This window comes from Toxorhynchites rutilus, chromosome 3 (assembly GCF_029784135.1).
Source record: "Toxorhynchites rutilus septentrionalis strain SRP chromosome 3, ASM2978413v1, whole genome shotgun sequence".
In the NCBI taxonomy this organism is placed as follows: domain Eukaryota; kingdom Metazoa; phylum Arthropoda; class Insecta; order Diptera; family Culicidae; genus Toxorhynchites; species Toxorhynchites rutilus.
The window spans coordinates 183,766,356-183,792,765 of record NC_073746.1 but is presented as its reverse complement, the minus strand read 5'-3'; the positions used below and the strand labels follow the sequence as shown (position 1 = coordinate 183,792,765).

Below are 26,410 nucleotides of genomic sequence, written 5' to 3'. Positions count from 1 at the left end.
TGATGAGAGCGGCTGTCACTCGATAGACGTCAGGCGATGTTGTTTTGATTGCGAGCGACGACGATGACCAGTAACTTGTCCCTCATTAATCAGGGCGTTGTATTTATTTTATTATGAGTGAATCTGCTGGAATCGTGACGTGGATTTCTTCAGTAAAGCGGATGTTGTTGTTTTTAGTATTCGGTGTTGTTGTTATTCGGTGGTGTTTCCTCTTGTGTGGGTGAAATTGGCAGCGAACAAATCTTCGACACAGGACGAATGTAGCGACCTTCCGGCGTCTGAACGGTGACCACACGGATGATGTTGTCGGCGCCAGGATGTACTTCGATGATTCTTGCTGTTGGCCATACCATCGGAGGACAATTTTCATCCTTTAGAAGAACGAGCTGACCCTTGCTGATTGTGACTGGAGGACGGCACCACTTTGTTCTCGCTTGAAGTGTCGACAAATATTCGGAGTGCCACCTTTTCCAGATGTTCTGCAGTAGTTTCTGGGTTTGCTGCCACTGCGTCAAGCGGTTTAGAGGAATTTCAGACACATCCGAATCTGGCACGGCCTTTAGAGCGGACCCAACAAGGAAGTGGCCCGGTGTTAGCGGTTCCATGTCGGACGGATCGTCGCTGATGGGAACGATGGGACGAGAGTTAAGGCAGCATTCAATTTGCGCGAGTAGCGTGAGCATCTCGTCAAAAGCCAAGCGATGAGTTCCCAGAGCGCGAGTGAAGTGTTTTTGTGCGGATCGAATAGCGGCCTCCCACAGGCCACCGAAATGCGATGCTTTAGGCGGATTGAAATGCCAAACAATTCCGTTGCTGGCACACTCTTGGGCGACTGCTTGACGATGTTGCTGGTTTCGCACAAGTCGTTGTATTTCGTTGTCCGCTCCGAGGAAGTTACGGCCGTTGTCGCTGTAAATCTCCGCGCACAGACCTCGACGAGAAACGAAGCGACGTAGAGCCTGAATAAATTTTGCTGTGCTGAGGTCGGTGACGAGCTCTATGTGCACAGCGCGTGTGGAAAAGCACACAAATACAGCGATGTACGCTTTGCTTGGGGCTGCTCGACGGTAGGGTGGTTGAAGCGTTATTGGACCCCAGTAGTCCACTCCCGTAGTGGAGAAAGGTCGGTTGGCGGTTACTCGTGCGGCTGGTAGTTCGCCCATGAATTGTTCCACAAGTTTCGGGCGGGCTTTGAAGCAGATGATACACTGGTGGACGACTACTTTTGCTAGACTTCTGGCCCCTGTGATCCAGTACCGCAGGCGTAAAATTGTAAGCAGAAGTTGTGGAGCAGCGTGCAGTTGTTTCAAGTGTAAACTGCGAACCAGAAGAGCCGAGAGAGGATGCGAGCCAGGTAGCAAAATCTGATGCTTACTGTCGTAAGGCTGTGAGGCGTGAGCGAGACGCCCACCAATCCTGATTAGCCGTTCCGGAGACATGAATGGAGCGAACCACCGAAGACGAGACTTAGGTCTAACGGGTTGTGACTGCTGAAGCCTTTTCCACTCGTCGGGAAACTCTTGCTGCTGAACGAGTCTGATCAAAGCAGCTTCCGCGTTTCGTATATCGTCCCTACTGAGGGGATTAATTTCCGAAGTTTGGTTGTTGGTGTTGATGGTCAGCTTGTAGTTGTGAACGCGATTCAGCAGAAAACGATGACAGTAGGCCACAACTCGTACCAAGCGTGTGTAGCTGGAGAATTTTTCCACGATTTCATCTATGAAGCTAGGTTCGGTGACCACACGCGAAGCGACTGCTGTGGTTTTTATTACTTCCTGTATCTCTTCCGAGTTGGAGACGTTGTTTGTGCGTCGAGCAGGCCAAGCTGCTTCATCGAGTCGCAGCCATCGTGGCCCATTCCACCAGATGTCGTTTTCGAGTAGACTCTCTGCAGAACAGCCGCGAGAGAGACAGTCAGCAGGATTGTCCTGTCCGGTTACGTGGTTCCAGTTGCAGTGTTCGGTTGATAGTTGGATTTTAGACACACGATTCGCAACGAAGGTGGTCCACGTTGACGGTGTACTTTGGAGCCAGCAAAGCACGGTTGTTGAGTCCACCCAAAAGTAAGCTTCGGCGGGTAGTTGGAGGGATGACGTCACCTTTTGGTACAGTTGGGCGGAGGGAAGAGCTCCGCAGAGCTCTAGTCGAGGTATGGATTGTTGCTTGAGTGGAGCTACTTTTGATTTAGAGGTTAGTAGCGCCACTTTGATCGCGCCTGTAGAGTCAATAGACCTGACGTAACAGCAAGCGCCGTACGCTTGTTTGCTTGCATCGGAGAAAAAGTGGAGTTGAGTGAGCGTTGGGTTCGAGCATAAAATGTAGCGTTCGATTCGAAGCTCATTCAAGCGAGGAAGTTCGGAGAGGTACAATCCCCAGCGTGAGACGAACATCGACGGCAGTTGGTCGTCCCAGCCCCACGATTTGCCTTCGTCGGTCAGAAGCGTCCACAGTGTCTGCATAAAGACCTTGGCAAATGTTACCACTGGACCCACCAGGCCGAGTGGGTCAAACAAACGAGCGATTTGCGACAGAGCGATGCGTTTAGTGAGTGGAGTGGAATCGGTGAGAATCTGAATACGGTACAGTAGAAAATCGTTGGCTGGTTCCCAGTGCAATCCTAACGTTTTGATGCATTGGCCGTCGTCGAGTTCTACGGTGGGCTTCAGGGCAAGGTTGTCTTCAGCTACTCCTTCCAAAACAGCTTGTTCGTTAGAGGCCCACTTGCGGAGTTGGAATCCGCCTCTCGACAGGAGCGCTTCAAGTTGTTCTCGGAGTTCGATGGTTTCCTCTACGCTGTTGGCTCCCGAGAACAGGTCGTCGACATAAAAGTCCTTTCGTAGAACCTCTGCTGCCTTGGGAAAGTTGTTTTGTTCGTCGTCTGCAAGCTGCTGAAGAACTCTCGTCGCTAGAAAGGGAGCGCTCGCGGTGCCGTAGGTAACCGTTTGTAGTTCGAAGGTGTCTAGAGGTGCGTCCGGTGTAGAACGCCAGACGATGCGCTGTAACGGCGTGTCTCGTGGGTCCACCAGGATCTGGCGGAACATTTGCTTAATGTCAGCAATTAGCATTACCTTGTTTCGCCTCGAGCGCATGATGATGCTTCGGGGGTCCTCCTGCACGATCGGACCGACCAGGAGGGCGTCATTCAGAGATGGGCCGTTGGAAGTCTTAGCCGATGCGTCAAATACGACCCGAAGTTTCGTGGTCGTACTCTCTTCCCGAATGACTGCGTGGTGCGGGAGATGATAGCAGTTTTCAGGCGGTGTCTGGTAGTCCGTGACGCGTCGCATGTGTCCAAGTGACTGGTACTCGTTCATGAAGTCAGTGTATTGATCAGCGATATCGTGTTGGCGATTCAGACGACTCTCGAGCATCCGAAACCGACGAATAGCGTTGGAACGATTATCACCAAGCTGCTCGAGTACGTTGCTTTGTAGTGGTAGGCGAACGATGTACCTGCCGTCCAGGTTGCGAGCTACAGTTTGGCGAAAGTGGTTCTCGCATGCTGTTTCTTCCACCGAATAGCACGATGAGGGGTTGCCTTCCTCGATGGTCCAAAATCGCTCCATCTGATGCTGTAGTTCAGTGACCGTTGTGACGTTGGCTACGTTGGAAACGATCGGAGTGGTTGGGGTTCCGTTCGAGATTTTCCCGGACAACACCCAACCAAGTACGGAGTTGACGAGGAATGGCGACGAGTCTCCGAGTTGGATTCGACCATCCACCGTGAAGAGGTCAAAAAAGATTTCCGCGCCCAGAATCAAGTCGATCGGATGAGAGCGGTAGAAAGTCGGATCGGCCAACTGAATTCCAGGAGGGATCTTCCATGCAGAGGGATCTATGGATGACGATGGGAGATCGATTGTGACCTTCGGAAGTACCACTAATTCCACGGTGGCGGAGTATTCACTCGTTCTGGAACGTATGGTGGACACGATTTTGTAGCGCGCGTAGGTTGATGACTGCCCAATCCCCGAGATTGGCAGCGAGATCTTTTGACGTGGTGCCTTGATCGACTGCGAGAACGACTCCGTTACGAAACAGCATTCGCTCCCAGAATCCAGAAGAGCCCGAGCGAGATGAGCTGCCCCGTTGGCATCGACCAAGGTTACAATAGCAGTAGCGAGTAGGACGTTCTTGTGACGACTCTCAGATGGAGCGCAGTTAGGCGTATAGTTGAGATATGCGCTGATACAAGATTTTGGTGTTTGATGTTCAGCCGCTGGAGTGGGAACCGATCTCGCGTGTTCGGATTCTGTAGCCCTGGAGTGCACAGCGACTACGTTTTCCCCCGAGCAGAGTTGAGTGTGATGACGTCCTCTGCATCTTCGACAAGAGCTGGAAGATGGACAGTCCCGCACCGGATGACCCTTTCGAAGGCAGTTCCTGCAAAGCTGCAGGCGACGAACGTGTTTCTCCTTTCCCTCCAGATCCAGCTTCGAAAAGGCAGGGCAAAGGTAGACCGGATGATGATCGAGGCAGACGGCGCAGTTTCGACCGCTGTTGGTTGACTGCTGAGAAGCGTTGTTACTGACTACTGGCCGTTGAGTAGGCCTTTTTGACGTAGCAGGGGGTGGAATTTCTGGAGCCTTCATATTGATAGTTTGTAATACTGTCACTCGCCTCTTGATGAAGGTGGTCAGTTCCTGGAACGACACGTTGTCCAGCGCAGACGAATGCTCCTCCCAGTCTCTCCTCGTGGTCGGGTCTAGTCGAATGCTAAGCATGCGGATCAGGATTATATCTCGATAAATTTCTCGACCATCGAGTGCAATTCCGTCGCAGATTCCCGCTTCAACGAAGGGAAGTCGAATAAAGCATCTACGTAGGTGCGCTTGAGTCGGGCAGTGTTCTGATAGTGATTTATCAGAAGTTCCCATGCAATAGGGTAGTTCTCGGCGCTGATCGGAACGGTCTGAACGAGTTTCAGTGCATCGCCAGCGAGTGAAGAGCGCAGGTAGTAGAACTTTTGTATGCTCGAGAGATCGGCCGAGGAATGAACCAGTGACACAAAAAGGTCGTGGAAATTGAGCCACGTGTCAATATTTCCACTAAACGTAGGCAGTCTGACGTCTGGCAGGCGGATGTGCGACGACTGTGCAGGAAGGTGGCGAGAATGACTAGCCAGAGACGCGATCGACGTAGTAGGCTGCTTGTTCATGGCCAAAAGAAACCCCTTTGCTTTGTAGAAAAGCGACTCGAACGCCATCCGCTCCTTCAAGAGTTCATCCAGAGCATCATCGTCCTGCATTTCTAGATCGCTTTGGACGCTGTCCAGGTCGGTCCACAGCTTCTGAAGGTGTTCAAGACGAACCGGAACTTCGAGGTAGTCCCTATCCTCCTGATACTCGTCGACAAAGATTTTGATCTGGATGAGTGATGACTTCAAGCTCTTGTAGCGCGATTTGAGTCCTTTGATGCGGCGTTCGGCGGACATGATGGCAGAGTATGGAGCTGATCTGCAAAACGCAAGACCGCGTAGCTCTCACGGGAAAAATTAACGTTATTGGAAATGCAATTACCTTGTGAAAGGCAATAATGTGCCTTGTATGAATAATTCAATAACAGGAACAATGGTCGCTACCCGCAGCGAGCTCGTGGATGTTCTAGAACGTTCCAAATGGATCGAACAATGGCGGATCGTAGATTGTAGCACGTGGGTACCAGATGAGCGGAGTTTCGACGCTTATCCGGTTCGAAGGACCTGATGTCGGTAGATCATCAAAGCAGCGGACGGGCCGTTGTCCGTTCGAGCGAAACGTTTCGAAAAATCCCTTGCAGGGGGTAGCAGATTATAGCAGGTAAGTCTTCCCACTATTTTTCACTTTTCTTTCAGGCCCAATGTTCTAATTATTTCAGGTAAGTATTCGCACTAATTTAACTTCGTTTTATTTAGTCTAACTTAACACTTAACAATTCAATATAACTTCGATATCAGTTGCACAAATTATTTTTCCCACTGAGGTTAACTTGTTCACGAGGTGTCTTCGGCCGGAAAGAGGTTGACAGCAGGCGTCGTTGAGTAAAAAAAGAGTTGACGGCAGGCGTCGTTGAACAGGAAAGAGAAAGAGCTAAGCACGACGTCCTCCTTTTATACCCGTCGTGACGTCATTCGTTCAATATGCGGAAATGATTAAACGTCAACCAAACGCGAGACAAACGCATAATAATAACAAACGCATGTCTGACGAACGAGGGGTTTTCGTTGTTGTAGTTCCTCCATCCACAGATAGTTGGCGCTCCTTCGTGTTGTCACGAACATCCGGCATTACACATGCTATGAAGTAAAATGTACGAATTATTGGTAGGGGTGTACGTTGCATCTGACATCAGTTTAACAAAGATTTTGTAATTTTTACAAAAAAATTGTACATTTTACAAATGATTCAACTACTAAAGATTTGGTAGCTGCATTATTTGCTTGAAGCGTGAAAGAGACAGACTGATCAGGAGCAAGCTTCGGCACTAGCGTCTTGTGTTTTGTTTACAAATAAAACACAGAGGACTTACAATATGGCTGAAGAATGCTTGGTCCACCTTAGGACATACTTCTAGGTGCCTTGGTTGTTTTCAATTCATTTGATTCTCTCAGCTCTTGCTTTCGAAGCCTTTTTCCTTCCGATATATTTGCTAAGAAAAATCGTTCTTATATCATACTGAACAATAAAGGAATTTGAGTAAGTTATTACGAATTTCTGAACATATCTCAATATATATGAGAATACATTTGAAAATTGACTTTTTGTTTTGCATAATACCAATATGTCTTGATCAAATTGTTTGTGTTTACAGAAATGCCTCCGAAAAAATCGCAAAAATCTACCACTAAAGGACCCTTTTTCTTCTTTATGAGGGAATTCAAGTCCAAGCAAGAAGCAGCCGGTCATCATTTCAAGGGTGGGATGATTGAGGTTATGGAAAAAGCAGGTCCGCATTGGGATAAGCTAGCACCATATGAACGCGAACCTTACAATCTAATGGCGAAAAAGTACAAGGCAAACCCGAAAGATCTAGTTGGCGAACGCTTCACCACTCAAGGCATTCCATTTTCCACCGTAGACAACGATGCCCTCAAACGCCGACAAAAGGACAAGGAAATACAAACGAATATCACTAAAATGATAAATTCGGCTGTTTCCGCCAACGCATTGGAGGATTTAGAGTTGTTCTTTATATCGTGTAACTATTTTTGCGTTACGACTGCAAATAATTTCGTACCGGCCGAGCTGGGTATTGTTAAGTACAGTCTAGCAAATGGAATTATTGACAAGATGAATATCCCCATTAATCCTCTGGAAATACCGCTTGGAATGGCGCACGACGCTGAGTTGCATACGAGTGAAACACATCAGCTGCCGTTGCCACCTGATTGTGAAGGGGAAGATGATTATGAGAAAATATTGAAAGAGATATTCAAATTTACTGGATATTCGTTCAGCAAGGGAGGATTACCACCGTTTTTCACAATGAACAAGGAAATGACAACAGTAGAGAATATTATGTTGACATTTTTGGAAACAACTGAGATTGAAGTAGCTTCCGTTAAAATTTATCCATTGATCGATCTTTTCTTTCTTTTGAAACGCGCAACCGAGAACTATGGATTGGATATAAGCACATTTCCCTCGGTTCACATGGCTAAAGGAATATTGGAGAAGGACATCTATGCCTACACGAATGGTATAGGTTGCGAGTACCACGAAACGCTCGGTAATCCAATCACATGTACGTTGTCGAAATGTACTCGTTGGGCGTATACTATTTCCGATAGCTGCTGTTTGGATTTGGGAATCGAAATGGAAAAAGGAAGGCATCTGCCGGAGAACATGACAATGCTTACTGATGTAACTGAAACATTGTCCTGCATTTCGATGCGTTTAAGCAAAACAACATTAAACTCGGATGTAACGCAACACAGTGCGCAATCTTGTCAAAATGTGTCTAAAGTTGAAGCTGACAATGAGCAGGGCAATTCAGCTATCTACAGCAGTCGTATTGGAACAAAAGCAAAGCCATCGAAAAACGAAAAAGGCTTCAATGAAACAAATCCGTTTCACAACGACAAGTATAAAATGGAAGCAAAGACAAAACCAAATCCGTGGTCTCGCAAAACTAAGCTTATTGAATCACGTGTCCCACAAGAAGTCGAAACAACGGTAATTGGAAGAGGAAGAGGTACACTAGCGAAAGTTTCCGTTGGGCGAGGTATGGGTTTGAATGTAACACCCTTTTTGAAACTTCGAGCAGGACAGCTAAACAACGAATGAATACTATTAACATGACAATTTTATGCGATACGCATGTATTCTCGTTCCAATATGTTTCACGTATATTAACCGTTATCATATACTACCTAAATAAACTAAATAAAAAATCAAAATCCAACTTTTTTGTTTGTAGGGCTCAGATACCGAGCAAGTCGAGGACGACTGAGTGAAAGTAATCGATACAATTGCCATGGTTTTTCGAGTTGTTTGGTTTGCTTGTTGCATATTTTCAGGGTATTGTTTTGGTTTGCGTCCCTGATATTTTCCTTTCGCAACACATGAAGCTCGAGTTCGGTGAAAGATTGGGTCTTATTCCCGTACACACTTCACGGTGGAAACGAAATGAACGGCACGGCATTGAAGGCGAGTTAAGGCCCATTTATACGTTGCTAGTAACTGACTTGACAGTGAGTAGCTACTGGGCCGGTGAACTCGCTTGACAATTGGTTGACTTGCCTTGTCCGTTCACACAGTGTGAGCTGCTGACGAGAAACTAGATACTACAGCATTGGCTTTGATAGACTTTGATAGATGATTGATCCGAAATCGACTTCTCTATTGGCAGTTTTCGGGGCTGATTCTCGAATACACTTCACGGTAAAAACGAAATGCAAGGCATGAACTACTTTCCACGAGTTAGTGAAGCGTCAAAAAAAATAATGAGTTTTCAGGCAGAGGCAGCCATTCCATGCCAAACCGATATAGTGGTTCTCAGATTTTCGTCAAACGTGGTAATTTCGTTCTTTGTCGCAAAACATTAGACCCGTTTTTTTTATTAGGGTGCCCATTTCCATTTTAAAATGGTCCGAAAAATAACATTTCCGCTTTTTTTTTTTTTTCCAAAAATGGCTTTCTTTTTAAATTCATAATCTTTGAACCACTGAAACGATTTATCAAATTGCTAACCTAACCTAACCTTTTATTCAAAAATATTGAACTTGCAAAGAATTGGATTTTATTTTCGTAGTTACTGATTGTAGTCGTTTTTTATCGTTTTCATGGCTTTGGACTAGAGGAAGCTATAATGTTTAAATTTTTGTCTTGAAAGCTGATGATTTTTTACATAACATATCCAAAAATCAGAGAGTCGTTATTTTTTGTTCTTGAGTTATGATTTTTCAAAATTAACGATGGTCCGAAAAAACATTTTCCCCCTTTTCACTACGAAAATTCATAACTTTTGAACTACTGGAACGATTCAAATGATCGACATATCAAATTGTATAATAATTCAGCCATTCCATGCCTATACTGGTTCTTAGATTTTCGTGAAAAGTGGTAGTTTTGTTCCTTTTCGTAAAATATTAGACCCGCATTTTTTTTTATTTTTTCAATAGGGTGCCTCTTTTTCCTTTTCAGGTGGTCCGAAAAATCGGCTTCTTCGCCTTTTTTCCAAACATGACTTTTTTCAAAAATTCATAACTTTTGAACCACCGAACCGATGGTCGACATATCAAATTAAAGCTAAATAGCTAGTCTTTCTTGAAAAAATGTCACACTTGCAAGAATTTTAGGTTCTGATTTTGTCATTATTGATTGTATTTGTTTTTATAGTTTTCATGGTCGCTATACTTTTTTATATTTTTTCTTGAAAGCTGACATACAAATGAAACATGTGGAGTTTTTAGGGTGCAATATTATTATTTGTTTATTTAGTCAACAGGTAGCATTGTGGGGGTCTTCGTAGCCACTTGGTTACGCGTTCGCTTACTAAGCGATCGATCGTGAGTTCAAACTCAGGGCCCTCAATTGACCATCTTTGTGTTGTTATAGAATAACTACGTCCACGCAACCATCATCAGCGATGGAGATCGATCCACGCTGGAACAATGATCGATTCATCCATACAACTGCTCTGCTCAGCAAGAAACATCGGGTTGCTGTTCTATAAATAACCCAACAATGATCAATATCAACTGTCTCCGCTGTCCGGTCTGCTGAACAATGGAAGAACAGATAGAATACCCTTACGCCTAAATGGCTACTATAGTGTAATTTACCATAATGTAATGGAACAGAAAAACCTAACGCCTAAATGGCTACTACTACTACTGTGTAATTTACAATTTATAGAAACATAAACATATGAGCCTAATAAATAAATAAATGGGATAAAAAAAAACAGGTAGCATTGCACCCCAATGACGATGGTAGATCAAGTAAAATGACATAAATTAACACAGAACACTTCTAAAGCTACACTTATTTGTTTCACGCGTCATATTAAAATCAAAAACGGGGTAACACCTATTGAAGAGACGAGACATACTCCGCATTGGTTCATACAAACCATAATTCGTTCTAGCAGAAGGGGAACGAGTGTGTACGAAGGTTGCGACGACGTATATTAATGTCTAAAGTGCTGAACATAGTAGAACAATCACTGTTGCCTTGCAGCAGGTCAGCAATGAAGCAGGCCTTTGCTACGTTGCATCTCTAATCCAACAACTCCTGTTTTATAAGTAAGCAACGGCTCTTGTAACTGGGTAGGTTAAATGGATCCATCCACCTAAGATTACGTAGAGCAAAGCGGACGAATTTTCGCTGTACTGCCTCAATTCGTTGGATTTCATTCTGGTAGTAAGGAGACCAGATGACCGATGAATATTCCAGGTTGGGGCGCACAATTGAGCAGTACAGAGCTTTCAGGCAGTAGATATCCCTAAACTTTTTGGCAAAACGAAAGAGAAATCCCAGCTGCGAAGAGGCGTTTGATACAATGAGTGCGATGTGATCCTTGAATGTTACTTTCGTATCAATCAGGATGCCCAAGTCCTTGATAGTCGATTCTTGCTGTAATTGTACACCTTCCAGACTGTAACCGAAGTGAAAAAGTCACAGGAGGGTTGTGTCCGAGACACGACCGCATAGTTGACGTAGGATTCCGTTAGGCTATGTGTTGATGCGAATTTAAATTGGACTAACAACACCTAATCTTATATGTGGAGCATATGGAAAATCACTTTCTAATATTTTCTAATATTTCTTCACTTTTCCAATTTTCCGCATTGTATAAACTTTCTTTGGGTGAGAATGAACACAACAAAACAGACAGCTTAGACCAAACGACCCGTTCTCGAGCGGGAACACACCTTGGTTTTTCATTTATGAAAATTGAAAACAATCGTTTCATGTATCAAGTTCTCGTGTGTGATTGTCCTTATACCCTCCTTTCCTTCCTTTGCGGGTAATTCGTCCCCTTGCTCTACACTTACACTTGTGCTAAATTTTTCACAATACACGATCGGTCATTGATATGAAATTTAACGAAGCAACCAACATTAAAGTTCCAAATTTAAATTTTATTTGCTAGAATTAATCGTATCACTCACCCTACTTGCAATACAAAAGTGCCCCCGACTTGCATATATTTGCAATGCCGATTTCCCCCAGGCAGCTTGGTTTTGATGTCTCTGTTAGGGAACACATTTCGGTGGGAGCAAAAGCTCCCCCTACTTTTATGTATTTGCAATGCCGATTTCCCCTAGGCAGCTTGGTTTTGATGTCTCTGTTAGGGACCCGCCGCATGTGTCGTCAATTTCGACCAATCAGATGTTGGTATTTCCGTAAGGGTAGGGGTTGAGATTTTTCAATTGTTCGATAGTTAGTTTCATGACATATATTATTTTCTTCAATATGAAAAATTGTTATGGAGTGCCGAAATCGATTGAAGCAAAAATTTCATCAATCCATCATCGAATGACTGAGCAATAAGCGTTTGAAATTGGACAATTTTTACGATATACTCAATTTTCGATTTTCAATTTGTACCCCAATATGTTCCCGAAAGACGTAATCCTACGTCAAAAAAATAGTATTTTTGATCATAGTTTTATACAGTTTTTGTGGTAAGTGGAAAACAGTAAAATAAACTCTTTTGTTTCAAAACAAATTGATAGTCCTGAGAAGGACTGGAATGGTTTAAAGGGTTGTGCGGAATCTGCGTTTCAGTAGGATGTAGCAGTTTAGTTTTGGAAGCGGTAGCTTTTACGGATTCGCTGATGCTTTCCTTGACTTTTGCGCCATCGGCTTCTGTGCGTCGATTTGCGAGGGTTCGATTGGCACCACCACGACGAGCTAAACGACGGATAGCGGGTGTGATACGATGCGATGCAATGCTCTTCGCTCCTCTGCCTCCTTTGCCGCATCCAATTGTTGATGTGAAGAGGAGCGCACCAGCAATGCACACTAGATTTAATTTGATGATCTCCGCTGCTTCCTCTTCTTTGCTCCCTTTGCCGCACCGCATCCATCGTTGGTTGCCGATGGCTTCCTCTCCTTTGCCGCACCGTATGGTGTTGCTTGATTTGTAAAGCACTGCACACTAGAAGCCCAGATGTTTGCCGATCTAAGCGTTGAACGAGAATGAGAAATCCAAAAATGCTACCGTCCTTTTATATCAGTTGGTATGTGAGAAATAGGCGCCCCCCACTCGCTCGTCATGCAAATATTTGACTTATCGGGGAACGAAAGAAGCGAAGCAGGCGAAAAAGAAATGACGTCAATTTCGACCAATCAGTACCGTTTGGATAGGGGTTGAGATTTTTCAATTGTTCGATAGTTAATTACATGATATATATTATTTTATTCAAGGTGAAAAATTGTTATAGAGTGCCGCAATTTTTTGATGTAGAAATCTCATCAATCCATCATGAAATGACTGAGCAATAAGCGTTTGAAATTGGACATTTTTCACGAGGCGATCGATATTCGTTTTTCAATTTGTACCCCAATATGTTCCCGAAAGACGTAATCCTACGTCAAAAAAGAACGTTTGCGTCCAAACGAAATCAGCGCGCATTTGGACACATTTAGTGACATTCTATTACTACGACACTATTCAGCGAATATTTCTAGCTGTTGTTGTAGAAAAACCGCGTCTTGTGGCTGCTCAATCTTATAGAACAGCTTCAAGTCATCAGCATAAGAGAGTTTGAGGCAGTTTAGAACGTAGTTGACATCATTCATTTACAGTAGGAATAGAAACGGTCCGAAGTGACTTCCTTGGTGAACACCGGAACAAGCTGGAAAGGGTTTCGAAACATGATCTCCAATCTTGACAGACGTGCTACGACCACTGAGGTAAGATCCCAGCCAGTGTAACAGATCGCTATCCATGCCTAGTTTGTCGAGTTTAGCTATTGCGATTTGATGGTTCATTTTATCGAATGCTGCGGATAAGTCCGTATATATAGCATCCACTTGCTTACCATTCTCTATTTGACGAACTACATAGGAAGTAAAGCAAGTTAGGTTAGTCGTCGTTGAACGTTTTGGCATGAATCCGTGTTGGTCCTCCGATATATAATGCGCGTATCTGTGCACTAATTTGTTAAGAATGATCAATTGAAATCGCTCAAATAGCTTGGACGTGGCACTCAACGCAGCTATACTGCGGTAATTCGAAATGACCCTTTTGTACCCTTTCTTGAATACAAGGAAAACATACGACTGTTCTCAACAGTTCGGAAATACGCCAGTGGTCTGTGAAAGATTAAACGCCGTTGCGAGTGGTTTAGCCAGCGAATGCATGCAACGTTTGAGCACAAGTGATGGAATACCGTCAGGGCCACGTCAGGGTCAGGGAGGATTTCAATTTCTTTCCTGCTGTGCTAATCATATCGTCGGTGATTAAAAACTGTAGCAAAGAAGTAGAAAACCGAGGAACGTATAGGGTGGCAGCTGCCACATTCAGCGGGTCGAGTTGTTCATCAGTAAATACATTGCTGAATTGAGAGCGGAACATATCGGCAATATCAGAGGTCGTATTAGCTTCAATCAAACCTTGTTTCTATGGTGGCTAGGCATTCCTACCCCCTCTCTAAGTGGAGGGGAGGGGGGCTGCTATACAAATAGAACAAAATTTTCTGCATAACTCGAAATTCAATCAAACAAATAGAGCCAAATTTGGCATGTGGAGGTTCTAGGGTGCAATAAATGTTTCTATGAGGAGGCGATCTGGCGTAGTGGTAACATCCATACCTCTCGCGTAGAGATCACGAGTTCAATTCTCACTCCCGACATTCTTCCAAAAATGGAAGTAGAAGTGACGAACTAACCGAAATGTGTTGAAAGTCACTATAATAAAGAAAAAAAATGTTTCTATGGTGGTAAGACACTCCTCCCCTCTCTCTAAGGGAGGGCTGCCATACAAATGAAACACAAATTTCTGTATATCTCGAGAATTAATCAAGCAAATGAAACGGAATTTGGCATGTTGAGGTTTTAGGGTGCAATAAATGATTTTATGGTGGTTAGACACTCCACATCCCTCTTTAAGGGGGAGTTGCCTTACAAATGAAAGACATATTTCTGCATAACTCGAAAACTAATGAAGCCAATAGAACCAAATTTGACATATGTAGGTTTTAGGGAGCAATAAATGTTTCTATGGTGGTTAGACACTCCACCCTCCTCTCTAAGGGGAGGCTACCATACAAATGACACACAAATTTCTGCATAACTCAATCAATCAAACAGAACCAAATTTGGCATGTGTAGGTTTTAGGAGGCAAGGAACGTTTCTAAGGTGGTCTCACAGTGAGGAGGTGGGGTGGGGTTAGCATAACTCGAGTACTAATAAAGCAAATGGAGCCACATTAGGGATGTGAGGCTTTTTGGGTACGAGAAATATTTCTATGATGGAATGACACCCCTCCATTCTCTGAAATGGAGAGGGGGTCCCATAAAAATAATACACGTATTTCAACCAAACATGACAATTGAAAATTTTCGGAAAACTCCGAAGAAAAATGGGGAATTCGAGAATATTCAATTCGCATATGTTCTACAATTACAAGCGTTGTTAGTCCATTTGATGTTTCGCTAACGATATTGGTCTTCGTTCGAAAGTGGAAAAGGATTTTAATGTGATAAAACGCACTCCTATACCGTCTTCTATCTATATAAATAAAAATGGATCGCCGAATGTGTTGATAAGAGCAAAACTCGAGAAAGGAGTTGTCCGATTTAGAGCTGTCTTTAATCTATCATATGTATCAAACATTCATTCCATGTAACCGAGAAACATGTTATTTGCAAGTGGTTGAAAAATCTTGAACGAGAATTGTGTCTGAAAATAATCTGACGAGATGACGAGTTTTGGTAGAAGTACTAGGAATTTCATAATAAAAGGTAATTTTAAAGGGTCGATTAGAAGATCAATCAATGAACAGTTCTGCGATTGGACCCATGAACATGCGCTTAGTAAAAAAACGTGGATGTGATAACGAAAAATAAATTTTGGGCGGGACGAAGTTCGCCGGGTCAGCTAGTAGACTATAATATTGATGATAAACACATCAGTCTCTGTCAAATAAATATTATGAAAAACTATGATATCTGAACATTTTTCCGTTCAACTATTTCGATTTATGGGAATGACCTTGCTGATCTAAAGCACGCATGCGTTGAAATCGGTTCCCATGGCGCGTATTTGACCCTAAACATAAATTCAAAACATAATATTTACATCGTTGTTGTGACTAACAAAAAGGAACATTTGTGATGAAAATCGGTCAACATGAACATATCCATCAAGCCCGTCTTCTCATTCTCGCTGAATTACAAAATATTCGAAAAACTAGTGACATGTGGTAAATATGATGGAATACATTCATGTTTAACCGTGGTAACAAATGCGGATAAGGTGAGGTGACTGTAAACCTGTAGTTTGTACACCATAAAAAGCGAGTTGTTTGTCTTTCGCTGACTTTTGTTTTAAATACACAATTGATAAAAATTGTTTTTACTTCCGGTTTACTCCATATACAGATACTGATACACACGCCTCACAAGCGATATGGACTACAAAATTCGAAGCTTTCAATTTCGGAAATCAAAAACGATATCGCGATGTTGAACATGAACTTTTCTATTCGCGGTATCATTGCTGGGAAAATGAAAAGTGATGACGAGCGGGACGTTTTAGTGATTGGAGGATCATCTAATTTTCTAGGTGTGCTTAATAAATGAAACGCTGGTTAGATGCTGGGTGTGACAGTCATGTTTCTCAAATTGCAGTTTATCATGTGGATGAGAACTATAATTTGTATCAACGCGACTTTCACGAAGGTGTACGTTCTCTCCTTATCGGGACTTTTGCCAACTTTCCAGGAAACACCTTAATTGTAGGTGGAAATGGTGGGTGATGATTCTGATTTGATGGGTCATTTGAAAAGTATCCGCGGTCATTTGTCACTATATGATGATGATAGTCATATATCGTGCAACCCTCATCCAATTGTGTAACAGGAACGCGTGACTGGAAGATGACAGTTGAGGTTTCTTTTTTATTTGTTTAACAATTTTATCAACAGTTATATTCATTTGAAAATGAGCGAGCTTCTTCGGAAAAGACTATGAGATGGTTTTTTATTACAAATCGCATGAACGAGACGGTAAATCAACGGTTCCATTTTTCGAAATAATTGTAACGTGCGCTATGATGCAAGTGGCACCGTCTTGTTGAAACCACAAATCATTGATGTACAGATCTTCCAATTCTGGCCAAACATAGTCTTCCAACATGTCGCGATAGCGCTCTCCATTGACGGTAACATGACGGTCGTTTTCATTGGCCCAATCACTCTTCCGGCATGAAGACCGCATCAAACAGTCATTTTTCACGGATGCAATGATGTTTATTGAAGCACATGTGAGTTTGCATCTGACCAATAACGTATATTTTGATTGTTGATGAAGCCATTTGGCCAGAAATCAGCCTCACACGAAGACACAAAACTGTGAAGTCGCTAATGGATGATCCCTTACAACGCTTAATGTATTTTTACTATTCGTAATGTTACCAATACCGTGTAGTAAAATGTAACAATCGTTGGTAGGGATGTGTATTGTATCTGACATTCATTTTACATACGGTTGGTATACTAGCTGACCCGGCAAACTTCGTCCCGCCCAAAATTTATTTTATCGTTATCACATTCACGTTTTCTTACTAAGCTCACGTTCATTGGTCCAATCGCAGAACGATTCATTGATTTATCTTTTATTCTACTCTTCAAAATTGTCTTTACCTTCACCTTAGTATGAATTTCCTAGTACTTTTACCAAAACTCTTCATTATAATATCAGATTATTTTCAGACACAACTCTCGAAGATTTTTCAACCACTTGCATGCATGTAACATGTTTCTCCGTTACATAGAATAAATGTTCGATACAGAAAATATGATAGAATAAAGACAATCCTAAATCGGACAATTTCTTTCTTGAGTTTTGCTATTATCAACACATTCGGTGATCTTTTTTTATATACATAGAAGAAGATACAGGAGTGCGTTTTATCAAATTAAAATCCATTTCCACTTTCGAACAAGAATCAATTCCATTAGCGCAAACATCAAATGGACTAACAACGTTTGTCACTATGTAGGGGAACCCGGGGCAAGAGTGTCACCTTAAGCTAATACGCGTTTTTGAATGCTCTTTTGTTATATTTTTTCCATTTTTTTTGCTGGTTTGTTCATTTATACTCCTATTTAGGTGTAGCTATGCATCAAATTGTTCAAAAGCTATGTTTACTATGAAAATGTTTCATTTACAAAAATGATGTTTTTGGCTTGTATTTTTCCAGTACGGAGCAAGAGTGCCAATCTTATAAAAATATAATTTTTGATGAAAAAAGCACTGTGAAATTCACGGTGGTTCCAAAGAACGCAAACTCAAGTTCTGGTGGCGTTCACGAAAACCGGCAAGCTAATCTTCTCCGGCCAATTTGGATGTTTTGTCGAAAGAGTGATCTAAATTATTTCACTCTGCGATTTTATACCCTATGTTCAGGATGTCGTGTGTTGTCAGCCCATAAAATAACTTCTACATATTAAGGATGTGACTCACGAGTTACTCCTCCTGTTGTTTAGAAAACACAGTTTCGAAAAGGCCTAACTTCTGCACATATTTGGCCAATGGCAAACTATATTCCTCCGCAGCTCGTCTCCATGATTTACAGAATGTACGGCAACGACCATAGTTTCCATCTGCCACTGGTTTCGGAACGAAATCCGTTCATATTTACAAATCATGACCACAACAAACACAACCACGATTACATTATTTGCGTTTGACAGATCGAATTCGAGGTTACGCCTATGGCATTTTTACCCTGGTAATAATGGCTCCTTTTGCCCCGGAAGTTGAGAGATAACAAATTTATTTTTATTGAAATAAATGCGTACGATTTAAATTTGTTCATACAGTAAGTTGAAGAAAAATGATTATTCTGTTTGTATTTATGGGTGGAGTCATGCAAACATATAGAAACTGAGGGTATTTCGTTAATTTGCGCCTGTGCGTTCTTATATAGATTGCAGTTGTAAGAAGCTCAGATAGTATTTATCTGTTTTCCAATAAAAAATATTAATAATGATAATATGTGAGATATATGCAATATCTGTATAAAACAAAGTTCTGTAGTTAAATAATTGTAAAAGATGGAAATAGGCAAAATAATCAGATGGGCACTCTTGCTCCGTATGGCACTCTTGCCCCGGGTTCCTTTTATTGTAGAACATATGCGAATTTGAATTTTCCTAATTTTCCAATTTTCCTAAAGGGTTTTCCGAAAATTTTCAAATGACATGTTTGGTTGGAATATGTTTGGTTGAAATATGTATTATTTTTACTGGACTCCCTCTCTATTTTAGAGGAGAGAGGGGTGTCATACTATCATAGAAACATTTCTCGTATCCAAAAACCCTCACATCCCTAATTTAATTCCATTTGCTTGAATAGTTCTCGAGTTGTGTTGTCTGTTTCATTTGTATGGTAGCCCCCTTGCCTTCAGAGAGGAGGAAGGATTGTCAAACCACCAAATAAACAATTATTGCCCCTTAAATTCTCCATATGCCAAATTTGCTTCCGTTTGCTTGATTAGTTCATGAGTTTTGTAGATTTTTTTTTCATTTGTATGGCAAATGAAGGGGTATGTAACCACCATAGAAACATTTATTGTACCCTAAAACCTCCACATGCCAAATTTGACTCGATTTGCTTGATTAGTTCTTGAGTTATGCAGAGGATTGTCTATTCACCATAGAAACGTTTCGTGCCCCCTAAAATATTCATATGCCAAATTTGGCTCCATTTTATTGATTAGTTTTCGAGTTACGCAGAAATTTGTGTTTCATTTGTATGGTAGCCTCCTATTAGAGAGGGGGGAGGAGTGTCGAACCACCATAGAAACGTTCATCGATCCCAAAAACCTTCACATATTTAATTTTGGCTCCATTTTGTTGATTAGTTCTTGAGTGATGGAGAAATTTATGCCTCATTTGTATGGCAGCCCTCTCTTAGAGAGGGGGAGGAGTGTCTATTCACCATAGAAACGTTTCGTGCCCCCTAAAACCTTCACATCCCAAATTTGGCTCCATTTGATTGATTAATTCTCGAGTAATGCAGAAATTTATGTTTCATTTATATGGCAACCCCCCTCTTAGAGAGGGGGGAGGGATCTTGAACTATCATTAGAACCCTCCCCGGCCCCAAAAACTCCTACATACCAATTTTCATGTCGGTCGGTTCAGTAATTTCTGAGTCCATAAGAATCAGACAGGCAGACAGAAATCCATTTTTTTAAATATAGATTCTACTAATGTTTTCATTACCAAAGATATGGTAGCTTCTTTTACCAAGGATTTTTATGGTTGTATAGAAAAGGCAACTCAGGGACATGGATGCTGTAAGAAAACGCAGGACGTAGGAGTGGTTGGCTCGATTTCGTTCTGAAAATGTTGATATTGATGTCGGCCTCGCTCTGGTTGGCCAATCACTGGAAAAGTCGATGAAGTTTGAAACTGTTCGATCAAGACCGGCATGCAAGCTGTCAGTAGATAGCCACTGATCTTAGGAAAGACAATGTAAACATGGGTGTCCCAAAAAACTTCAAAGCCTTGAGTCCAGGTAACCATACACATGTTGGGATTGTAGGGGAATCGTCCATTATGAGGTGTTACCACATGTCAACAATTAATTCAAAGCTCTACTGTTCACAATTGGATAGTTCACACGAAGAAAAAAAACGACTAGAATCGATCAACAGAGAAACTGCTTTTCATCATGACAACGTGAGACAACACACATCTTTGATAACGCGCCAAAAATAGAGGAAGCTTGGTGGGGAAGTTCTGATGCATTCACCATGAAGCCCGGACATTAATGTAATGTTTATTAGATTATAGGCTGCAAGCCCGTTATCTTTCTTAAAAAATAAACATGGAAAATAAAACTCATCATAAAAACTAGACATGAAAACAGAAATAAAACACATCATCACTTATACATTTAGTTGACCTCTTAAAAATAATCGTAGTCTTCTTCGAATTTCTTCTGTTGACATATTTATGGAAATCACTTCTTGCAGCATGTTAAACTCACGCATGAATCGAGTTGTAGGTTCGTGCTGGGTGTAATTTCTGGACCTCAGAGGTGGATCAAAAACCCTCCGGCGACGAAGAGAAACGGGGCTGGTGTTAAAATTTATCCGTTCGTAGAGACACGGGCTTCTTATCCGTCCGCTCAATAGTTTACAGAAGAAAGTCATATCCGCGATTCTGTGTCTACTTTTGATAGTATCCATGTCTACTAAACAGCAGAGATCTTCGTATACTGGCAGGTGTTCTCCTCTCCATCCTAAATTCCTCAGCGCAAACTTCAGGAACTTTTTCTGGACATTATCTAATCTTTGGATATGCAGATCGTATTGCGGTCGCCACACTACACTCGCAAAGTCGAGTTTAGACCGTACAAGGCTGGTGTAGATCCTCAGAATTACATGCGGGTCAGTGAATTCTTGCCCAAATTTCAACGTAAGGACTCTTTTGTCGATGGAACATTGTCCGTTAAAAAGACTGTAGAAATCACTTGAAAAGCTTTGCGACGGTAGTACCACAAAAGTTATGGGTGGAATTATTACCCGAAAAATTGTGAAAGGTTATAGATAATTATGGCTGATGTGTATATATTATTAAATTGATATTGATAAAGATCATTCAAAAAATCGCGAATACTTTTCAAATGACACATTATTCCAACACTACGTGAAGACATAGGAAAATCAAAACATTTTAGGACGTTAAAGTTTTCCACTGTATAAAATGATATAACAACTTTTAGGTGTCATCAAAGGGTTTAATGCTGATGGTGATGAAATAATTTGGTTAATCACCCCAGGAGGAGTTAACTGCATGATGCTCATGGACATCGATAAAGACGGACAGAATGAGGTAAATTTGGATGAATAATATTCACAGCACACCTCTTTTGCCATCGTGGTATTGTAGTTAATTGTAGGTACTGATGAGGGTTGCATTAAAATCTACAAGAAAGATGCATTACTGCACGAGTTTACTGAAGGTAGTGAAATTCAGAATCTCATTATGGTAAATCAGAACCAGTTCATGTACAGTGTCAAAAATGGAACTATTGGCTTTTTCGACGAGAGTGTACGGTTGTGGAGAATCAAGTCAAAGACCAGAGTCACTGCAATGGCCTTATATGATATACTAGGCTGCGAAAGAAAACAAGTTATAGTTGGATGGAAGGGTGGCAAAATCGATGTGCGTGATTCCCAGAATGGTGATGTGCTTTTCAAAATGAAATTAAATGATGTTGTGTGTGGGATTGCTTGCAACGACTATCGTGGGATTGGTGTGCTCGATATTGTGATTGTTACGGCAGATGGCGAAAGTAAAACAGATAATACAAAAATGGTTATCGTGAATAATATGATTAATTTGCTTTTTTTATAGTTCGCGGCTATACGACGCCAACAGTGAATCTTTTGAATCTTCATAACCTCGCCGATGAAGAAATGAATAATCTGTTAACACAGAAGCAGAAACTTCTACTGGAGTTGAAACACTATGAAAACAATCAGAAACTCAACAAAGAAATTTTGGCTACCAATGATTCACAGGCTGTCAACAGTATTCCGGAGAATGTCGGAGTCATACCATCCAATACTCGGCTCCAGATAGGAATTTCGACGAGTTATGATAGCACAGACATGAATATTGATATCACTGTTTCTACTAACAACGCGACTTCTATTCGAGCCGTTCTAATTTTTGCAGATCAACTTTTCAAAGAGGAAACTCTGATTGCGCACTTGACGAAGGATGTCTCCAGAATTTTAATTCCCCTCAAAACATTGAAGGACAACGCACAGGATATACACATCAAAGCCTTTGTAGGTTATCCAAATAGTGTACAATTCCACGTTTTTGAGCTTACTCGTCAGTTGCCAAAGTTTGCGATGTATACCATTCCGCATAATCTAACGGGATCACCGAAAAGTATAGGTAAGCTACAAAATACCATATATTTCAAATATTTGCGACATTCTTGCCGGATATTTCAAATACGTCATATTATACGCTTCTGCGGACTAAAATTAAACACATAATCGAATATCTGATTACGCGAAACGAACTTCTCATAATCGAATCGTAGAAAAGAACCACGATTGTCATTTTGCACTATGGTGCCCATGTCTCACGTTTGTAGGTGAACAATCGCGTTTTTTTACCAGTTAAAATTCTGTTCAAGCTGCTCTATATTCCACAATATATCAAGTTGAGAACTGTTGAAATGTATTGTTCATTGATGATGCTGAACAACACATAACGTTCGGACAAAATGCAATGAAATGTCAATTTCACTTCAACGAAGATCACATGAGACATGTGGCAAGGGGTCCAAACCGGAGCAACGAATTCACATCGATTGCTGAGTTGCGTTATGGCAAATAAATTCAAGTACGAAAAGGGCTTTGGCAGTAACAGTGGAACAAACATGCTTGTAAGGTTGAGGTTTTGAGTCTTTCATAACTTCCAATAACTTGCTAATGTTCACACTTTATCAGCTCAGAAATGTGTCAATGCCGGTTTGCAGTAAGATACAGTGTATTAAAGATGTGCAGGCGATCTGGTGTAATGGTAACATTCGTACCTCTCGCGCTAAAGCTCAGGAGTTCTATGCCCACTCTCGACATTTTTCCAAAAATGGAAGTAAAGTGATGTATGCTGACAGGGAAGGGGTCCCATCCGAGCGTCTGTTCACCATAGAGATGCGGCTCAAAATAGCGTCTGTTCCCCATGTCAGGGACGGCTGATCACTGTCCTCGTACCAGCGGGGACTCTAAACAGAGCTGCGCACGTCGGTCCTTCGGCGAGACAGGGGGTTGGTGCAGACTTTGCAAGCCATCCGTAAAAGTGACACCCAAAGGAAAATTCACAAAGAAATTCGAGACTGGGCAATCGGGCTAGACCCACGCAAAGAACACGGACTAGAGATTGAATACTCGGGACATGGAACTGCAAGCCTCTCAACTTTCTTGCGAGTACCCGAATTCTTTCGGAAACAGTCTGGAATTTCAACATCGTAGTGCTGCAGGAGGTGTAGTGGAAAGGTTCGATGGTGCGATCGTTTCAAGGTGGTTATACCATCTACCATAGCTGCGGCAATACACACAACAGCTTTCATCGTGATGGAGGAGATGCAGAAACGGGTAATTGGCTGGTGATCAATCAACGAAAGAATGTGCAGACTGAGGATGCGAGCCTACTTTTTCAACATCAGCATGATCAACGTCCACAACCCCCATCTCGCTAACATGACTTCAAGGTCACATATAAAACAATTGACCGACGACAGCTATAGAGAATAATGGATGAGAACGATTTTGCTCAAAAGCTATTTCAGACTGATTCAGGCAACGATGTGCGGTGCAGTGTGTGGATCTCAGGCGATCTGTCGGAATTGTTTGAGACTCACAAGGAACTTCGAAAAGCCGATGGACTCTCTTGTCTGCTCTTCAACGTGGCACTGGAAGGTGTTATGCGGAGAGCGGGCTTCAACATGCGGGATACGATTTTTGATAATTCTGATAATTTTAACTGCTTCGCTGGCGACGTGAACATAATCGGAAGAAGTCATGCGACGGTAGCGGACTTATATACTCGACTGAAACTCGAAGCAGGGCTGATTAGGCTTGAGATCAATGCGTCTAAGTGATCGACGGCGACGAGCTCGAGGTGGTAGAGGAATTTGTTTACCTTGACTTGTTGATAACAAATGACAACATCAGCCGTGAAATTCGAAAACGTCAACAGAAGTCGCGCCTACTATGGACTCCGCAAATCCTTGGGGTACAACAAACACCGACTCCGTACGAAGTGTACCATGCATAAATCCCTAATTCGACCGATCGTTTTCTATGGTCACAAAGCATGGACAATGCTCGAAGAGGACTCACAAGCACTTGGTGTTTTCGGACGCCGAATGCTCAGAACAATATACGGTGAGGTACAGGTGTACGGAGAAGGAGGATGAATCACTAACCGGCGCAACTCTGCGGAGAACCCAGCATCCAAAAAGTCTCCACGTTGGACGAGTGCGATGGGCAGGGCATGGAACAAGAAACCGGACGTCAGCCCTACAGAGATGGTGTTTGCATCGAATCCGGTGGGAACAAGAAGAAGTGGAGCTCAGTGAAAGAGGTAGTTGGATCAGGTGGAGTAGGACTCGGCAAGATGCGGCCGGGAGTTTGAGAGCTACAGCAGTGGATCAGATTTATTGGCGAAATGTTCAATTGGATGTAATATCATTATGAATAAAAAATAAATATCATTATTGAAATTATATTCTGCTTATGTATAGGAAAAAGAAAGGAGAATGGGCAAGTATATTCAAGGAAGTAAGCGGGCATCTAAGGAAGACATATAGCAGCCAGTTAAATTTATTAATTGCATTTTTTACATAACCAAACAACATGCTCGATATTATGACATCCTGGACATCCACAATTGCATAAATTGTTAGTAGCAAGACCTACACGATAAAGACGTGAATCAATTGAACTTTGGGGATAATAGAGTAAAACCATTATCCATGATCCTCCCTCCGTTGATTCTGCCAACTTTGAATGCCTGTTTATCCAAATAATGGAGAATAATTCCTGATATGCATCAACTCATATTGTGAGCTAACGCCGAATTGTGGTTAGGGCAATCGAAAAAACATACCCATTTTAATCGTCAAATTGTTTAACTTTTTTACTAGAGTAAAAAAGTAGAGTGATTCCCTATATAGAAATCAAAGACATAGTCCTATGTCAAAACACCTTGTATTATGCTTTTAATAACTTAAACAATATTATGGAAAACATTACATATTTACCGCTTGTTAACAGAGAAATTATCTCATCAAACGTCAAAACCCATTTTCGAATAAGTGTAAAACTATCAACCTAGGATAATATGGCAAAATATCACAATAAAATACCCAACAAAAAAAAACAATAAAATGCATTGAATTGACTCCGGAGAGAGCTGTTGTTGGACGTTGCCGAATGTGATAAATTGAACTGATTATATAATAAATTCACGTTTCTTGTTCTACCACTTGTGTCTCCCTGGACCATTATAGCTTACATCAATGGACTCGCAACGCAAGACACGTTCGGTGACAGTTATGTTGAATTCCGAATTACGGAACGGTTGTCTCGTATTTGCATATGGATTAATCAGGTGAGCGCCGCCAGTGAAATTGGACGATCATCACCGATGAGCCGATGAGTGATGCTTTATTTGACTTTGTTTGCTTGTGATGTAGAATTTCCTCCTGCCGTCCGACATCGAGTATATGACATCATTCGACGCAGAAACCACTGAACTCAAGCTCAACCTTATAAGTCTGCGTACCGGCAAAAACGTGTGCCTACACTTCAACAATGACGGCAAAACCCGTTTCTATACCGACGACATTGGGTTGGCTGGTGACCTCATTCAGTCTCTGGTGCAGTTTCTGAATATTGAAAACATGAATGTAAGTGATTGGAAGTTATGTGATATAAGTACTTTTCCCTTTTTTCTCACTCTCTTTCCATAGTCTACAGCCTGTTTTCCATCAGTTTATGAAGAAATCAGACAGATGTTCAGTAAATTGCAAGGATTGCAAGAGACTGAAAAGCAGATAAATTCTGAAATTATTGATAATATAAATCAAGTCAAGAGTCACATCATACGAGCAGAGGATGCTCGATATTATAATGGGTGGGTTTGTTTTCAAGTAACTCAAAACACACATTGTATCTGCCTTCAATTGCAAAGACTAATACCATGTCCGTT

At 42.0% G+C, this 26,410-nt stretch overlaps 3 protein-coding genes across 5 annotated transcripts in view; 2 read left to right on the top strand and 1 right to left on the bottom strand.

The window, feature by feature from the left end:
• Positions 1 to 173: 173 nt before the first annotated feature.
• On the bottom strand, positions 174 to 4,724 carry LOC129773715 (uncharacterized). The gene has a single exon (XM_055777359.1). It carries the CDS (start codon positions 4,722 to 4,724, stop codon positions 174 to 176), a length of 4,551 nt encoding a protein of 1,516 aa, XP_055633334.1.
• Positions 4,725 to 6,533: 1,809 nt separating this feature from the next.
• Positions 6,534 to 8,349, top strand: LOC129778518 (protein maelstrom homolog). Its single transcript, XM_055785459.1, has 2 exons — positions 6,534 to 6,674; positions 6,790 to 8,349. Exon 2 carries the CDS (start codon positions 6,792 to 6,794, stop codon positions 8,262 to 8,264), a length of 1,473 nt encoding a protein of 490 aa, XP_055641434.1. The 5' UTR covers positions 6,534 to 6,674; positions 6,790 to 6,791; the 3' UTR covers positions 8,265 to 8,349.
• Positions 8,350 to 15,739: 7,390 nt separating this feature from the next.
• Positions 15,740 to 26,410, top strand: part of LOC129779295 (Bardet-Biedl syndrome 2 protein-like) — a 29,501-nt gene continuing 18,830 nt past the window's right edge. The window contains exons 1-9 of one of the 3 annotated variants that reach the window (XM_055786693.1): positions 15,740 to 15,912; positions 16,038 to 16,221; positions 16,287 to 16,406; positions 21,396 to 21,505; positions 21,563 to 21,968; positions 22,031 to 22,582; positions 25,710 to 25,810; positions 25,896 to 26,108; positions 26,172 to 26,335. In XM_055786693.1, coding sequence (XP_055642668.1) covers positions 15,787 to 15,912; positions 16,038 to 16,221; positions 16,287 to 16,406; positions 21,396 to 21,505; positions 21,563 to 21,968; positions 22,031 to 22,582; positions 25,710 to 25,810; positions 25,896 to 26,108; positions 26,172 to 26,335 — 1,976 coding nt within the window. In that variant the 5' untranslated portion in view covers positions 15,740 to 15,786. The remainder of the gene's footprint in view (positions 15,913 to 16,037; positions 16,222 to 16,286; positions 16,407 to 21,395; positions 21,506 to 21,562; positions 21,969 to 22,030; positions 22,583 to 25,709; positions 25,811 to 25,895; positions 26,109 to 26,171; positions 26,336 to 26,410) is intronic. The other 2 variants (XM_055786694.1, XM_055786695.1) reach the window with 2 other exon arrangements.